This window comes from Parasteatoda tepidariorum, chromosome 2 (assembly GCF_982258835.1).
Source record: "Parasteatoda tepidariorum strain Cologne lab strain chromosome 2, Ptep-v5.0, whole genome shotgun sequence".
In the NCBI taxonomy this organism is placed as follows: domain Eukaryota; kingdom Metazoa; phylum Arthropoda; class Arachnida; order Araneae; family Theridiidae; genus Parasteatoda; species Parasteatoda tepidariorum.
The window spans coordinates 33583861-33603638 of NC_141756.1; the positions used below are offsets into that span (position 1 = coordinate 33583861).

General features: G+C 29.4%; 1 protein-coding gene across 1 annotated transcript in view; it reads left to right on the forward strand.

Moving 5' to 3' along the window:
• Positions 1-19778, forward strand: part of LOC107453760 (uncharacterized) — a 50154-nt gene that overhangs the window by 19938 nt on the left and 10438 nt on the right. The window contains exons 4-5 of the mRNA XM_016070700.4: positions 3243-3336; positions 14565-14646. Of these exons, the coding sequence (XP_015926186.2) occupies positions 3243-3336; positions 14565-14646 (176 nt within the window). The remainder of the gene's footprint in view (positions 1-3242; positions 3337-14564; positions 14647-19778) is intronic.

Here is a 19778-nt window from a genome sequence, read left to right on the forward strand (position 1 = left end):
ACAACTTGTTCAATATATAGCGAAGTTCACGTATTAAAGAAAAAACGTCATCACTGTTTTGGGATTTAGAAACATATCTTAGAACATTTGTTTAAATTCTAATTACTTTTACGACTCATATGATATGCATAGACAAGAAATCTATCAATATATCGCAATAAAATAGCTGACAGCCTGCTTTTAATTTAGGTTATTTTTTGTTTTAGATTTCAAAAAATCCATTTCAATTTAATTTTTTAAGTACTTCAACATTTTCATTTAATTAAAAACTGATAATTCTTAATACAAAAAAAATTATGTGTTTTACTAATGTGTCTGTAAGAAATTTTTTAAATATATAAATACGTATAATATACTAATTAATGTTATGCATTATACTTACAACTTATTTTTCGATAAATTTTTAATTAATATATTCGTTATTGATTTTAGAATAATTGATATAATTTTTTTAAGTACCCAAACATTTCTTTCAAAATTGATTCTTTTAATTTATTTTCTTATGTTTTCAATGAATAAAATAAAATAAAACTTTGGTGATCAAAAAAGTTATATTTCACTATATAATATTAAAATTTATTTTATTATATACCATTACAATTTATCATTTTCTGCAAATTTATATTTTACCCTTAAGTATATTGTACAATGGTGCTAAAAATTTTTGTTTAATTTCATTAAATCATTTAATAGATATGGTAAAATGCGAAACAAGTGAAATTAACATTGACTTGAAATTAACAGTGAAATTAACAAACTCTCATCTGTTCTCCTGTTTAAACGAATGACGCCATATTTCCCAGATTGCGGCTCCACCCCCCTCCTCAATATTTTTAGGTTCAAGAATTCGAATCCTCACCCGACCCTCCCCGAAAAAAAAATTTCTTTTTTAGAGGAATCTTTTTTAGAGGAAACTTGTTCTTGTGTCCCCGATTCCGTAATTTAAAATATCGTTACCACAAGAAAAATAGGCTGTTTTTGAATTAGCTTTTCGAGCTATTAAGTTGAGATTTTATTATAAAAATATGATCTTTAGATCAAAAGTTGTTAAGGTATTCCAAATTTTAACTTTGCGCGCAGTATGTATAATTGAAGTAATTCAGAAAATTTAGAAAGATCTTTAAATCAGTTAATATTTTTCTTAAGAGTAAATTATTTGTTTCACTTGCTTTTAAATTTTTTTACAAGATAAATAAATGCTCAGAAATATTACACCTTACAAATAAACTAATTGGATAAAAAGTTAATTTCTAATAAAAATATTTTATTTTATAGCCTTAAATCAACGAAATCTACATATGACATAGAAGAAAAAAAATTATTACTAAATTTGCTGTAATTTATCTGTAACGTTTGTGATCAAATTTTATTTGCTTTTTTTTATATACTTTTGTGCAGTATAGTAAAATAATTAAAACTTATCACGTGTCGATACTTGTTGTTAGTCTTCATGAGATGTTTAAATTTTGGCAAAAAATATTGGGTGAAAGTTTTTCATTGTAATGGTATTCAAAATTTATTTTGAAAAATTTAATAATAATAATAGCATTCTAATTTTTATTCACTAATCACTTACTATTGTATTAATTTATTATTTTTTAGAGAAAATATTGTGTAAATTATTAGAAATGCTTTTTTTATATATATAAAAGAAAAGAATTTTAATTTTCAGATTCTGACCTAAATACTATAATACCAAAGCATAATTTCTTGCAAATTTATTAATTTAAGCTGGTAACTATAGGCAATACGTAAAAATGCTTGTAGGTACATTTAGATATACATTTATAAATATAAAAATAAACGATGGTTTAGCCTATGATATGGATAAAGAAAAGGCGTTCAGATATTCGTTCGAATCATCATTGTTTTTAGTTAAGACACACACTAAGTTCTAGTTAATATACCTAAAATATATTGTTGATTGAGTCATTAATGAAAAGTTATTACATCTTCAAAAAGTACAGGGAATATTGATAACGCTAAACCGTGTAACTATTATAACTTTAAAACTAAATACCAGGTTCACTAATAAACGTAGGTATTCAAAATAAAAAATATATTTTTATGAATAAATAAAAGTAAAGTGTTAATAGTGGTCGGTATTTCAAGAGGAGAGAAAGTTTAGAGATACTGTTTGATGTCATTCATAACGTGGAAGGGATTTCAAAGTATCAAAAGAGAAAAAAAAACTATTATGCTTTTATGAGTAATTCCTAGTTGTTTTTTACACTTCATCAGATAAATTCTGACAAAAAGTATCTGCATGACTTCATAAATAAATATCTTCATAACTTTTTAACTAAAAAAATTTAAATGTATGCTTTAAGCAAATATGTTCCTAAAAATAATAATAATTAGGCTTATAACTTTTATGTATCGTTCGTATTCTCATTTGTCCTGATTTAAATATTTCGTTGATCTCTTTATAAAATGGCTCTCTATGCCCTCAGGAATAAATGTATAATTTTTGACAGTTCAGCACTTTTGAACTGTATTTTGTTATTTTTGTCAATAATTTTGTCAGTATATCTAGTGACAAATGTTTGACAAACCGCGAACTCTGAAAGTATTGTTGACGAAATTTCTTTCTAACTCAAAACATACTGGGAATTTCCCAGCATTTTCTATGCTATTTTAAAGCCATTTTGAGCCACATGGATGGCACAAGGGTTTGCTCACTCGCTTGGCAAGTACTTTTTATATATTAACTCATTCCTGACGATCACCTATAAACTAGAAGCACCTTTATTTTATAACAATTTCCTAATCGATAACACTATGTAGAATAAAACCTAATACGTTTGATGAAATTCTTATTCTTTAACAAGTGAAGATAATAATTTCTCAAGTTGATGAAATATGTATTCGGAGATTTCCCAGGAAATAGCATTGCCAAAATAAATTTTGTGTGTTTATTTTTTTACAGTGTAAACTCGTAAGTTAATGCTCGTAAGTATAATAAAATGTGCTCTTCAGAAATTGCTTATCCTTTACCAAAATTATTAACCACTGCCCGCATTTTATTAGCTTGTTTTAAGACATGCATCATGAACAGTGCGAGCAAAGCGTTTCTAACAGCCCTTAATTTGTTGCATTTGCTTTGAAGAAGAGGAGTCGTAAGAGAAAGCAGATCCGGAAGTTTAACCAAGCGTTGCAAACAAAACACCCAATGTAACAATAAACGCAATTTCCGAGTAAATTTGACACTTGAATTCACTCTCCTTTCTTCTTTTAAACAGATTCTCAGAAGCCACGTAATGGTGCGAGTCGGTGGAGGATGGGATACCTTGGAGCATTACCTTGACAAGCATGATCCCTGCAGATGTAAAGCAGGTGAGTTTAAAGATTTTATAACCATGCATTCATTGCTAAAGGATTAACAATATATAGTTTTAAACGCAATTTCAGGATTCAATCTCAAAAACATTTTGAATTTCCTGAGTGAAAATACAGCGTCTTCAATATGTACCGTAGTGTGTATAGCTCTGGTGGACTCTCGCATATCTAACTTAAAGAGGCACACGTAGCTTCATTTTATTGAAGTTAAATTTAAAAAAGATTATGATTCATTATTTTTTTTTATTTGTTTGAAATATGGGGGGAGCGATTGAAGTTTCTAATTATTGAGGGAGGCATATACCTCTGTCCCTCGCACTACTTGATATTCTATTGGCTTAACTATACCTTGTAAGGCTACAAAAATTTGCGTCAACATTGGTTCAATTTGCGCAAATACTGAGTCCCGCAGTGGACTGATCGTTAAGACACAGTTTCCAGCAGATCACCGAAGTCAAGCATCACTGACTGCGGTCAGTGTGCTTGTGGGTGACCACTTGGATTAGTTTGCGTAGGGATCGAGGGTGTGCGGTATTGGTCCTCGTTAAACTGTTCTACCGTAAAGTGCTCGACTTCGCGTGCAGGTCGTCGAGCTAACGAAGCGGGGGCGCCATTCCCTCTGCAGAGGATCAAAATTGTGATGGCATGTCTTCGGATCATCCTCAGGGATGTTTCCTAGACCGTCGCCAATATCCCATTGTGCAGCTCTAGTGCGACGTAAATTAACTACAACTACAACAGCACAAATACTGAAAGAGTTAAACTAGTATTTAACTATTCTTACAAATATTGTACATTTGCAAATAAGTGTTTTAATGCCAAGCTAATAACAGTGAATATTTATAGTTACAATAAGATAAGAACTCCAAGATATTGTGCATTAATTTTTACGATATCAGAAGCAAATTGTTTCTACATAGAATTTGGAATGCATTCACTCTTCGAAACGAATGAGTGGTTGTGGGCTTATCTAATTGTTTAAATACTTGTATCAAACATCATCTCAGGTGAGTGTTTAATTTGTTGGCTGACGGACGTCAACCTCACCTCACCCCTCGTATTAATATCACATCCGTTAGAATGAATATATTAGGGTGTGGTTTGTAAAAGTTGTCATTAAATCTTGTATGGCAAACGAATTGACGTGATTCAGCGCTGCGCCAGATCCTCCCGTAACTCATCCTATTTCTGTGTCAGACTGATTGCCGCACCATTGAAAGGCACTGATAATGAGACACCGTCGCTCTTTTGTTACAAGATAAGCTAAATAATGAATAATATGTCATGATGTGGCAAAATTTTTAGTTTTAACTGTGACTGTTCATTGACAATTGATTAATACTAGCTCAGACTACTGTTTGTAAAGAGTATATATTTTAAATATATTCTTTCTATGTTTGCGAAAAATTCTTGTCAGTTGTTGCATTTAACCTTAAACGTCCTGTGCCACCATATAAGGGGCAGTGCACTTTTATTTAATGGACTGTGAAACTGCTGCTTTATAATTACAATTAATTTAACTATAATTAATTATATAATTATAATCAATTATTATTATCATACCTGATGAGAAGTAAATTTAAAATACTTTTGAACCATTAAGGGTTAAATCTGTCGGCAATCAGTTACTCAGAACTAACTTTTAATTAATTCCTTTTATTTAAGTTTAAACTACCTTCTAATCATTAACTTAGAGCCAATATTTAAATACTCATTCAGTGGCGTGCAGAGAATAAAGTGAAGAAGGCTATGGCAAAGGGATCAAACTTAAGAGGACATTCAACCGACGAATAAGGACGATAAAACTTTAATTCTATTGCAATTTTAACAATGAAATAAAAGATTTAAGGTCAAATATTTGACTAAAACGAAATATTTCATAAAGAATTAAATATAACTTTCAGATAGGTTTTGGACCATAAAAATTTAAATATTCTTTGCATTAAAGCAAGAAATCGGAATAATGTGTCGTTGGAAATAATATTATTGTTTTACTTTTGAATAACGTTCACTTACGTTACAAAAGAAGCAGTTTAAGATATAGATTCACTATTTTTTTTTTCTTTTTTTAAAAAATAAATAAGTTTTTTTTCCTAGCAGTGTTTCCACACCTCTTTTTAGGGGATTTAATCGAGAAAATTACCAGGGGTAACTGAACGCCACTGTGATTTTATACTTACTCGGAGCTACCTTAATACATTCTTCTCATTTTGCACGGTATTCCTTTCATTTTTCAGTGTGTCACTGAAAACTTTTTTTAAATTAATATTATTAGTAACTTTAAAAAAAATACTGCTATTGATTTATTCGATAGGAGGAGAATAAATCGATTTGATAACTTTTGTTTCGATCGTCATCCATTTCAGTTAAACAATACTATGAACGCATTTTTCTTTAAAGCGATGTTAAAATAACGATTTTAAATATTTTATGTTCACGCAGATTCAAAATCACTGTTAATAAAGACCATACCATGCATCTCGGATGGGTAAAATTCATTCCATAAAATGATTCCAAAAACTATCTATTCATTAATAATGAAATTATTTTAACCATTTTTTCAAAATAAATAAATTATTTAGAGACATTAAAAATATTTCTTATGCTGTAATAATTTATGATGTAAAACAATTTTTTTTTTTTTTGACTCAAGTAACGTCTGTGTAAAAAGGAATTAAATTTTTAAGCCAAACTACCAAACAATGCGTTCAAGATGTTGAAATAATGAAGAAAAAAATTTTTGAAAATCAAATTTGCTTTTTTTTTAATGAAAGTAAAACACAAGAATTTCATTTACTGCTCCTTGGTTGTAATATCATTAACGGTCATAAATAATTAGACGAAGAGTCAAGCGGGGTTAGTTTTAATACTTTTTAGCTTCTTTATTAAACAACCTTGTTGTAGAATAGCCTAAAGGGTCTTGTTTTGATTGTTGTGTCGTTTCATGTAGGCGTTTTATTAGTATGTCACAGATATTTCATGCTGTCAAAAAATCGTTTTCACTTTCTTAAAACGCCCCTTCTGGAATGTTGCATTCAGTCTCGTGACCATCAAAGCATTTCAAAGAGTAAATTGCTGCATTTCAAGCTGGATTTTGAAAGACACATAATTTATTTTTAAAATCTTTTGAATAATATGTCAAAGTTATTAAATGTTTAATTCTTTTGGCTTTAATGTTTTTTTTCTTCTTTTTTTGAAAAATTTTTTGTAAGAGATGGTCAAAGCTGTATTATGTTGATTTTTTCAACCTTCGTTAAGTATATAAAACTACTGATTAACTAAGATTCTCATTCTATTTAAAACCTTCCTTTACAAGTCTAACTTTACCAGCAACTAGTATTATGTTCAATAAAATAAAATAAAAAACGATCATTTTAGCCTTTTGACACAGAATTTTTATTAAACATATTCATTTTGTATTAATTTAGATCAAAGTAAGTTAAAAAAATATTTTATTTAGCATTTTTATAATTTATGGATATGATTATGATTTAGGATGTAGTGATTATGATTTTATGATTAGACCGGTGTCTTTTTCTGCTTCAAAAGCAAAATCTTCCTAACACGGCTCCCTTCCAAACAATAATTTTTCAAATTTGCTTTTATTAGCAATTATTTAAATCTAAGATAGTAGTTATTTCTCATTGAAATTTTGTTAATTTACAAAATCAATTATTCATACATTTTTGAAAGCATATTAAAATGAAGAGTGACGAAGAAAAAAAAATCTTTTCAAACCACTTTTTTTGGATTTTATATTTTAGAACCAATAAAATTCCGATAATTTAACATTTTTTGTATTAACTATTAGACTATTTTTTATTGTAAGAAAATACCAAACTGTATTTTTGCTTTTAATTAGAGCGACAGAGAAATACATATCCGCAGATGGGACACCGGTATCCCATCTGCGTCAAAGTGTTCAGAGCAAGTAAAACTTCTTTATTAAATTATAAAATTCCAAAAGCATAACCTTTTAAACACACTTTTTTCCTAATCTAGTTTGTTTTGTGTTTACTTAAATAATTTGAGTTTACATGGGGAACGTTTCACGTTTTCTAGGAATTTTAAATTCAGTTTTGCTCAAAATCAACTAACAGATTTAGGTCACTTAAACGTTGCCTTATGCATCCTTTAATTTCGAACTCAAATAAGAAAAAACAAAGGATGTTCCTTTTATCCGGATGCAAATAAGTTCAAGTAATTCACAAAAATGTTTGGAAAAAATTCCTTCGTAACGGTTTTATGGTGTTAAAACGCATTTATATTTTTAATTGATGTTATGTTTTGACAATTTGCATAAAAAAAAGTTCATCGCCAAAAACATGAAAACTTAGAAAGCAAAGTTTAACATTAATGTTTAAAATTTGCATATTATCGAAAATTAAGGTGGAATAGAATATTAATCAAGCAAAGTTTCATTAAAGGAAGAATCCAGCCAACAACGCATCATGGGACAGAATTTCACAAAGTATCGTGTTACCAAACGTCTTCTTTATTTCAGAAAATTCTTCTGGAAATATTTAATAATCGTATTTGCACGCCGGCAAAATTTTGTCTTGATAACAACAAATAAGCCTTAATTTACTCCGGCCGTATCGATTTAATAAGTTAAATGTTAAATGCTACGTTCAAGACTGAATAAAAAATACAAGATAAGCAAAAAGCAATGTGTACCTGAAGGTTATATCACACTACAAACATTTCACAGTTAGCTAAAACTTAATGGAATTTTAACTTATGATCCATATTTAACTACTGCGTGCATTCTTTTGTCTGCACTAGAGACACCATAACCTGGACAGGAAATGAAATGCGATTCCTGACACACACGATCATAGTATTGGGTAATGTAACTATACTTCGAAAGCTATATTACTTATGCTTAGTTAAACGATGTTTAGCAACTCAATGATATTTTAAAAAATTAGACGGTGAAAAAAATTTCTAATGTCTTGTTTAAAACTAATTAATGTATTTCTAACGGAGGAAGATTTGAAGAATTCGAATATTCAAATACAGTTGTATGGTGCTTGGTTACCATTAAAGTTTATATGTTATTGTGGATAATTTTGATAGGTGACCAAGTTGCTCGCAAAGGCGACTAGTTTTTCTATAATTAATGAATGGACTATTTGTTTTCATTATTACATCTTTTAATTAGTCGTCCTTAAAATTTGCTCATCCTGCTGTTACGCAACGTGTCTTATAGATTCACGATGAGCCGCCTTGGGTATTAGATCAAACAAAAAGAAACTTCTAAAGAATTTTAATTCCAGACACTTTTAGTGAAGTGATAAACGTCGACTCTAATAAGTCTCTGAAGGCGAGACACCGTCATCTTTTGTTACAATCTAATCCTTTCAGCCTTGGAAGGATTACGTATCGTAATTTCTCACTTTTTCCTTTAAACTCATGCCTTTCAGAAAATATCTCTGCATGTTGTCAGCAGGCGGCTATAGTTTAAAATCTATCGGCATTCAAGAAGCGTATTATGTGTTAAAAGAAAATAAATGTCTCGCTGGTACTATAAAAGTGTGCTGTCAACCTTCAAGGCTGCTTTCTCCAAAAAACGCAAGGCTCTCAACTGACCTCATTTCGGCCTTTTATGTGTTTTTGGTGTAAAAAAAGAAGAGGGAAGAAAACATTTTCCTTTACTACTTACAAAACCTTCTCAAGTTACGAAATCTGTCGAAGAATTTAAAAACAGGTATCTTCCCACCAAGCACTACTGCTTGTCACGCAACTTTCGGAATCTTCGAATTTTCTGAAAGCGATTAATGAATTTCAAGGCCGGAAAGTTCGAAATATCGCTTACTAGCTTAATGGAGTGTTCTCTCATTTTAGTTAACTCAGCTAATTGTTTACCTTGATGCGCAAATCTTATTTAATACATGTAATTTGAAACGGCTCTAAATAACATTGAATACATGGTAAGCTTGTATAGATGAATATTTTACTCTCAATTTTTATGAATAATTTAATTTATGTCGATTAAACAAAATGAATAGATCTCATGGGAATTTAATTTCACAAGAAGATTATTCAATTAGACATTCTACATATTTATTATATATTTTGAATTTTTTTTAAAAAAACAACCAATTTATTCAACTTATATTTTTATGTGCGTGCCGTTTATTTCAGATACTCAGTTTTCTAATAAAAAAATATACATTGCAAGTTAAGTATCATTTCTTAGAACAAACAACTCGGAATTTTATTTAAGAATTATTTGTTACTCAAAGTGTCTTGTTGCGTAAACATAGTAGCTCCGTAAATCAATGCAGTCAATTCTAAACTAATTTTTTACCAGTTATCTCTCTTTTATTAATAATAACAATTACATAACTTATTGATAGTTATTTTGTAGGAGCTCCATAAATATTTATCGTGTGTAATTATTATATAAAGAACTTAAGGTAAGAGTGATAAGACATACTTTTTCCAAGGGTGAAATATATATATCAAGTAAATCCTTGGTATAGTTTCCAGGATAAATACTTCTAGAGATTAGGGAATTTTCAGTTGATAACAGCACAATCTGCAGAAACATATTCAGATGCTTTTCAGCGAAAACACTCCTGAATTATATAAAATTTTGGTTTTTCTTTATATTGCCCAGAAACCTTTTATTTAATCAAAGTTTGCCAAGAAAGGAAAGAAATGTCACACATTCTGAATGATTTAGAATTCGAAAACCTAGAATTGTCAATCGCGGATTCCATTTTGCCTAGCACAGTTCTTTCAATGGAACCTTGTTTGCACATTCTTGGTACTGTTTCTTGTGCGCTATTGTTTTTGCTGGCGCTCAGCTCTTACGCAAGAAAAACAGAAAGTGCAATTTAGAAATAAGAGACACAAAATTTTTTGATAAATTTTTTCTTGCTGCTAAACAAATTTAGCACCTTTATTTGAACCACTTTTAAAGTTGTTCATGAATTGTGATTCCTCTGATAAGTTTTCAGACAATGTGATACCTAAATATGATTTCTATAATTATAAAAGTTGTTGTATTTTAACTGTCCCATTTTTGACATAACCCTATAAGTAAATATCTTCGTTCTTGAGTTACGAAAAATGTGTGTTTGAATGAACCTTAGGTAACAATTTTGGTAAGTAGCAACTACCTTGAACAGCAGACAAGAGTATCTCAAATTGTCCATTACACCACCGAAATGTTCTCAGTACAAGTTCGTAAAGAAGGATGATTGCAATTATAGTTAGTGTAATGAAAATTTGTTTCTCCGCTGTTAAGTTCGGTACGATCATTTATTTTCCTGCAACAAATTATGTAGGTGCATCCGTCTCTTGATTCATCGTCTGGCGAATGAATCAGACTTCTAACACATTATAATAAGCATGAGGCCGTTCCTCTGAAGGCCACCCAGACGGAATCTCCTCTGATTTTTGTTCTTGTTCAAAATGGAGTAAGGACACACTCTGTCCAGTCTTCTGCACTTTCTTTGTCTTATAATTGTATATTTATGTTAATTAAGAACGCATTCTGCTAATGGTTTAGAAATTCTCTTACCATGCCTTTATCTTTGCTTTTATGTTTTTATTACTGGATTTATTGGGCAATGAATTTCAGTTGAAATTAAAATTCTAAGATAGTTACCATTCACAGGGTTTTGAAAGCAGTTATGTAAATAGTGTCCCTTTTTCTTATCTTAACTCTTTTTATTCCTCGCAAATTATGATGAGAAGCACGTAGCTTTAACAACTGTGTAAGTACGTGTGTATATTGTACTTGTGAATATAAAAAGTGTGAGCGCACCTATAAATGAACTTAATGCAAAATTGTTAAAAAGATGCCCTACTGGTTCTGACCTGACTTCGCTTCTTCTTTCAGTTGTCAGTAAAAATAGATAACTTATAAATATTTAAAAAATTACGTTTACGTTTTGAAGAGAAAAAAATTTTTTTCCTCTATCCTTACACAAAATGACAGTATGAATTTAAACTTAATTAAATATAAGTTTAAACTCAAATAAACGAGGACGATAAATTTCTTTAAAAGAATGTTTAAAAAATTTTTTTTAATTAATTGATAAAAAAATTTTTTTCCATCGATGTGTGAAAGAACGAATTCAGCTTTCTTAACATTTCGTCTGTGGCGTTTTCTCAAAACTGTGTTTTTCGTAATAGCAGTTACAATACTGGTGGCATTCAATTCATTTAAAGAAAATTAACAGCATGTATATATCTAATATAATTTTCGCAATTGGTATTGTCTCTGTAGTTCCTGATGAGCTAAGTGACCATAAATTTTGTATAGGTCTGAGTTTTTCCTAATTGATCAAAAACTGTAAAAATAATAAAAGTTATTTTCCTGCGAGTAATGGAAAGTAAAATGCTAAAAAAAAAAAAAAAAAAAAAAAAAAAAAAAAAAACGGACGACTTTGAATAGATAACTTTTGATGTAATTACTGAATCTTCACGTTCTAGGACTCCATCTTAATGGTTCGAAAGGGTGATCTCAAACATGCTGATTAATTTGTGCGAACGATATTTTAAGTTGTAAAATCAAACGCAAAAACATACTTTTTCTGAATGAACATATCTTTTTTCGACATATGCGGATTTTTGTCTCCAAAATATTGGAGGTAGCCGTATTGTGGAAATATTGTCTCTATAGTTTGGTCAGAAAAGCCGTTTTGGAGCTCTTAATGCTAATTTTACCTTTTACGAGAATCGCTATACCTCGCGAGTTTTTTAAACAAGTCGAAAAAAAAATTTTGCAGTGCGCAAAATAAAAAACGAACCACCCTCAATACTCTTTTGATCTATTGTGATCGGATCTTCACAATTTAGAACTCAATCTTAAAGACTCGAGGGAATGATTTCAAACAAGATAATTAATTAGTGCAGACGCTATTTTAATTTACGAAATCAGACTCAAGAATGTATTTTTTCCGAATAAACACTTTTTTTTCGACTGATTCGGATTTCTGACCCTCAAATGGGTAGGAGCATTCTGGGAAATATGATCCTCATACTTTGATCAGAAGAACTTTTCAAACTTTGGACCCCTTAATTTTAGTCTTACTTTTTGCGTATTTCGTCATATCTCGAGAACTTTTTAAGCAAAATGAAAAATTTTAACAATCAATAATAAAATTTATCTATCCAAAGATAATTACATGCTGAAACTAAATTTTAGTAAGTATTTATTTTTTTATTATTTTATTTAATAATAGTTGAAAAAAATTTGAATTTTAAGGTATACAATTTTTTACACCGTTTTAAAGTTTTTTTTTGGGGGGGGGGGTTGTACTTTTAGCTATTAAGATGTCATGAAACTTTCAAGCAAATCGTATATCTAAAAGTGAGGTAAGCGCTGACATGTAAAAACAACTTTTAAAGGTAGCGCAAGCATCATATATTTCTCATATATATGAGTTTCAAGTTTCACCTATAATTTTAAGACAATGTTTCTCATCTCTGCACAGTGTCAAATTAAGTCTGGAAGAAAAATATTTTTTTAATATCAGAATGATGTCCTCTTTTTCAAGAAAAGAAATAATCAAGTATTTAACATTTAAATAAAATAATAATGCGCAAGAATCAGTTTTTGAAACAAATAATCGTATAAAATGAGTGCAAATCTAATTTTAAGTCAAACATTATGCAATCAAAACAGCTTTTTTTTTAATGTATAGCCTTTAAATGAAGATGTTATATGAACCTGGCATGTAAACACCTTTCAATCATAAGTGAAAGAGCATTGGTAAAAATGGAATATATCTTGTTCTAAAGTTCATTTTGTGTTCCATTAGGTTATTAGTTAGTTTTTGGTGAATTTTTAAAATATGTATATCAAAAAGTTAATTTTATAAAGAGCAACCTAAAATATCTTTTCAAGTGATAAAAATCCAATGTTGTGAGAGTTTTAACGTAGAAATTACTATTGTTTTTTATCATCATTTAAGGCATTGACTCTAAATGAAATACGTTATTTGGCGTAAGTATAATTTATATTCAAAGGCAAAAAAGCATTTATATAAATTTTCATTAAAATGTTTACGCTGTACGTATAACTTGTATGTTTGTGATATTTTATATGCTGCGAGTATCAAATTACGCAATGAATAACCTAATACCTGTGATCCAAATCTAGGTGTGTAGAAATTTTATCGTAAAAATTATAATCGTTTTTTGACACCATTTATTGCCTCAACTCCAAATTAAATATATTATATGCATATTTCATCATATTCAAAGGCAAAAGAGGTAAGAGTATTTACTTAAATAGGATATATCGGACCTCTATTTAACGAACTCGCTAAATCCCGATAATAAGTTCGTTCTATGGAAAATTCGTTGAATAGAAAATCATCTTTTGAAATGCTTAAACGACACAAAACAGGTTTCAAATTCATAAACACTAGACATAATTAAAATAGCAATGGATACATCTTTATATTATAAAGTAGTATCTAATATTTATTTTATAAATCTTAATCATAAAAGAAATCTGCATGGAAAGCAAGTATAGAGCAAAACATTATCCAGTGTTACACAATCATGCTCTATACATTTTCAACTAAAACAAGCTAAATTTTGTCGTTTTTGTTAGAGTACGAGTTAGAGTTGAAATACGAACAAAAAGAGGAAGTGATTTTACTGCTTTCTCTAAAAGTTAAGTGGCTTTGAAATTCAATTCAAGGTTATTTCCCCCATAAAATGGGTTAACAAGTTTAAAATGTCCTGAAATATTTTGAGAAATAGGGAAAGTGGATCTCAAAGAAAAATTCGTTAAATAGAAAATTCACTTAGTTATTTGACGAAGAAATTTCCAAAATATTCTTGGTTCCTTGAAAAAATTCACAAAATAGAGGAATTCGCAAAATGGAAGTTCGTTATATAGAAGTCTGACTGTATTTTGTTCCGAAATATGTTTAAAAGTTTTGTGTTTTCGAGTTTTTAAAATAGCGTACCAAAAACTTTATTACGTATTGAACAACCTACTGCATCCACGTAAAGTGATCTAAATCTATGGTTGTAGAAATTTTGGTTGTACAAAACTGCGTATCAAAAAATTTATTACATATTAAACAACCAACTGATCTAGCAAGCGATCGAAGTTTGACTTTTTAGAAATTTTATAGTACATATTATTGTTGTTTTTCGAGCCATTTATTTAGTAATGATCCTTTCTGCATGTATTAAAAACTCTTAACGATAATTGCCTTTTTTTTAAATAACTCTTTTCTCTTTAGGTCATAGGCTAGCAACATCAGCTAAACTGACCATGTTACAAGGGAAAAGCTCAATTCCCAGTATGCATGTTACTTATAACAGGTAATTGTGCATTGCTATAATTAAGATGAAAATGTTTCCTGCTTCTTTGTGTTTTGAAGATTACTACGTAAAATTTCAATGAATCGAAAATGAGGTTTTCGATTTATTTCTCCGTCGTGACGGTGAAACTTCCTGAATGATTTAATGTCTCTTTTTATGAATATACTTATTAATTGTATAACATTTGCAAGTGTGAGAATATTTATTTACGAGTAAGCAGTATGCCTGATTTTTTTCTCCATAATATTATGTATGGCTTCGGTGACATACTTGCTAGCAACTGAATTTCCAACTAGAGATTTATTTAAATAAAAAGCGATTTATTGCAAATTATCTAGTTTAAACCTTACTCCAATAGCCGTAGTGTAATAGTATTAGATTTATGCGTAGTTGCCACACTCTCAGAAAAATCAGTTTAACTTCGAAACACATTATGGATACTGAAAATTACATTAGCAAACAAAGCCGCTGCAAACGATTTTTATTTTAGCAAAAAAAAGCCGCTGCAAACGATTATTATTTTATTTTTTGTTACAATCAATTACAAGACGGTTTTACTTCCAAAGTAATATGTTTTAATATGCCATCTGAATTAAAATGATTGCAAAAACCAAAGTTAACTTTGGATTAACGTCTTTTACAATTGTGTGTAAAATTTATTCACTTAAATAGCTTCAGAGATATAGGAAACTACGCAAAGACGAAATTTAATATTGAGAGTTTCGAAGCTTTGGATTGTTCTCTTGACTAAACAATTGGAACCATATTTTTCTAAATTATGGCTGCTTCATGTTTTAGGTCCCAAATAAAGAAAGTTTAGCTTATGAAAAAAAAAGTACGTCTTTGTGTCTAAATTCATAAATGAAAATATTGTTTGCACCAATTACTTAGCATTACGAAATTAGATCCCTTCAAAAATTAAGGCAGCATAAAAAAAACATGCATGTCCTGTAAGAAATTCCATATTGAATTACGGTAAAAAGTGCTGACACTCAGGAGGCCCGTACTTTTAACCATTGAGTCCATTTTTACTGCAAAACATTACGAAACAGAAAATCTGATACACAGAAATATTTATTCAACTATAATGATTCGGTGATTTTACGATAATTATTTCTGTAAAAATTACGGTATAATATTTTACGGTAAAATAGATCTTATGGATAATGCACCCAAATTGCTGGTACTTTGTACCATAATTTGATCAGGAAATTTTTACAGTGTATGTGAAACTCCGATTTTTAGATCATAAGTTGTACAGGTGTTCTGTTTCATTATTACTATTATTATTATTTTGCACTCAAAACATTCGCCACATAACCAAGTTTTTCTTGATAAAACAATACTAATTATTGATGAAAAAAACTGGCTACATATTTAATATTTTCAGTTTAAGGATTGTTTATGTTTTTATATAAAATAAAAAAATTTAAGGAGTTAAGTTGAGATGTAAAGAGAAAAAAATGAACATCGAACATGTATATTCCTTTGTTTGTAGGTTTGTAATTGATTAAAATTCTCAAAAAAAATTCAGAGTCTGTAATGATATTAGTAAGCCGGTGAGTGAATATTTGAGCAAGAAGTTCTTTGACTGGGAAAGGACCACACCCATCTGTCGAAATGTAGGAAGGAAAAAATAAATGACTATTACCTTAGAAGAGAATGTCATAAAAATGTTATCTCGCAGTTTCTTCACCACGACGAATTAATTTTTCCGCTTTTCTTACATTTCATCCTTCACGTGTTTCGTATGCGTGAACTCTTTGAGGAAGGTGTCGAATTCGCAAATAAATAAAAAAATGACTAATGTTTTTCTGTTTGTAAAGAAATAAGTTTTTTAATCTTATTTTTCGAGAGAAAATCGTGTTTGGAACTGGAGTCCTAAATAATCATTATTGCATAATACCCATTCCAGAACATAAGTTGTATTTTTTGTATTTATGTATAAGATGTATTTTATGTATGATTTATATTAAAGTTGAGATTTATTTATAATAGATATAAAGATGACAATATCTATAATTAAGTCATATATTTTTATGTTTTTGGAAATGCGATGATTTAGCAATTTTAATAATGCGATGCATAATTTTTTGAAATCTAATTCAATAATGAACGATTCATGCATCATTTCTGCGATGTTTTTATCTGTCTGTGATCCGTTTAATGCAGAGATCAGCAATCTCTTTCCAGCTTTTTTGGACAGCATATGAACTATCAAAATAACAAGATCCTATGATATATTCATATGTTTGGAAATGGCACAGTTTTCATAAGTTTTTAGAAATGCTGTTCAAAAACAAAAGCGCTACTCTAAAACCTGCTATGTTTTATATTCTCATCTTATGATACGTCAAAGTAGAGATCAACTATATTTTCTGTATTTTTGTGGACCGCATAGGAACTACAGGAGCTAACTATCTCTTATTATGTTTCTGGGAATACACTGCGTTCATAATTTTTTGAAATCGCTGTTAGAAATAACTCTGAAAAAAATGATAAAATATAAATATATTTATATTTCATTTTACCATATTTAACCAAAACAGTCAAATAACCGTAAAAAAAAGATGACATTCAAACTGTTAACTGTGAGAAAAATCGTTTGTTGACTGTTTTCACCTAATACGGTTTAAACTACCATAATTTCTTCCGCGCCAACTAGCTCCATAGCTAATGAAAATCAAACGTATATTCTTCGAAAGCAGAAAGCTAAGTCATGTGATTAGGTTTACCCGTTTACGAATTCATATTTACGGTTTTCATCGGATGTCTAACCCAGAAGCGAACAGCTAATAATCTTATAGTAATAAGTGTGCGGTAACACATTCTGAAACCACTTAGTTCCTTGTAGCTGGGTACTAACTTCAGCCAAGAGGGCTGATCTGTCAATCTCATGATCGACTGAGTGAGGATTTAAATCTCAACTTTAGCACCTCAATATTTTCTCTATTCATTTCAACACATGAGAATTTTCCAGTATCCTGAACCACTGAATTGGTGATCCTATACTATCGGAATACGAAACTCTCATTCACGCATAGATGGCAGCACCACAGAGCTTCTTAACACAAAAAAATCTAGTATTTTACATCTCCCACGCTAGGTGACACCACTAGATAAATTATTTAAGCCACATTCCTCGGTTTGCATAACAAAATACAGCCCCAACTCAACTGAACTACAAGGTTCGTTACCTAGCAAAAAATCTAACATAGCCTAACTCCACTGTCTAGTTACCATGAAATGAACCATGCTGGTTGTAAACGGTTACAAAACCGTGAAAGAAAAGAGATGTTCCTAACCATAAACTTTACGGTCAATTGAATAGACAGACTGCTGCAAATTATTTTACAGTAATTTAAGAATGAGAATTCTAATAGTGTAAAGAAATTGCTATTTTGAATATTGAAATTTCCATTTGTTCATTATTAATAGTTTAGTGATGAATGAATAAATAATGGACAAATGACCATAAAAAATACACCCATGATACGTAATGAATTTTTCTTATATCATTCTAACACCTACAATGTCTTACATTCATGCTATGCTAAAGTAGAGATCTGCCTTTATTTTTTCCAAATTCGTGAACCGCATGTAAATTATGGCAAGTATATTTTATCATATTTTTGGAAAGGCACTGCATTATATTTTCACTCTAAAACCACGCTCAATATCTATCTAGGATATCTTAAAATGATCAGCATATTTTCTTTCTGTGCTGCATATAAACTATAAAACATTACGTCACATCTTATAATTATATTGTTTTTCTTTAAGACATTTGTAGCTTTCTTTCAGTGTTTCTGACTTTTTCTTCTTCTTTTTTTTATGTCAATGATCTCTTTTTTATGATATCATTTTAACAGCTTCATCCAGTTGTTAAATGTGACACTTGTCGTCTACATTTGAAATATTTTTCAAGATTAAAACCGGGGCAGCTTTTCCCCATCACGACGCAATAAATATGAAAGCCTTTTAAGATAATGCTGGTATAAATGTATGATTCAGATTCTGTTCAGCCGTTTCTTCTTGTCCGCGAGTACCATTTCGTCAACAAACATTAAGATAAGAAAATTCAATTTAAAAGTCCATATTTTTGCTGGGGTAGATCGTTGCAGAACGGAAGCCATAAATCTTACATCTTGATGAAAAAAGAAGCTTTTATTTCAAAGAGCATTGTTTTTAACTCTTTGACGTAGATAGAACACTGGCGTCCCCCTTATATATTTTTTAGACACACTAATTACAAGAAGAAATATATTTTGGTATTTTTTTAATTATAAAAAATAGTCTAATAGTTACTAAAAAATCTGCTAGATTATCGGAATTATATTTGTACTAAAATATATTTTTCATTCATATTTAAAAATGTATCAATAATTGATTTCGTAAACTAAAAAAATTTCACTGATGAATAATTTGTTTCTCTTAGATCTAAAATAATTGCAAATAAGTGCAAATTTAAAAAAATTATTGTTCAGAAGGGAGCCGTGTGTAGAAGATTTTATGTTTAACGCAGAAAAAGTCACCGGTGTTTCATGTTGTATTTCATAGCCATAAATTTTTAAAACACTAAATATATTTTTACTTATTTTGACCTAAATTAATGCAAAATAATGAAAAAGTATGAAAAATATGTTTAATAAAAATTCTATGTCAAAGGGTTAATAATAAAATAACAGATTTAATTTATAGCAAATATAGATTGTCATTAATTAAATTTTAATTAAAACAAATTTTAACTAATTTTAAATTAAGACAGATTTATTTTAAACAAATATTACTTTTAAATTTTTGTTATTCGAAAAATAGATAGCAAATTTATGCATTCGAAACTCTTTGTTTCGACATTAGAAATGATTAAGCGATTTGTCGAGATAATTTTCATGATAGTAATTCAATGATTCGTGCATTTCTCGGCGTTACTTAATTATAATTAACTCATGTCGATATTATGTTTTATATAAAGGTTCTTTGAATGCATTACCAATCTAATAGACGATTATATATTATCGACATTTAAATACATCATTCGCATGGGAGAGTAAAATAATGGATACTCAGATGTCTAAGATTAAAAACTTTGTAATTAATGCCACATTTTCGGTCGCTTGAAAAGAATTTGA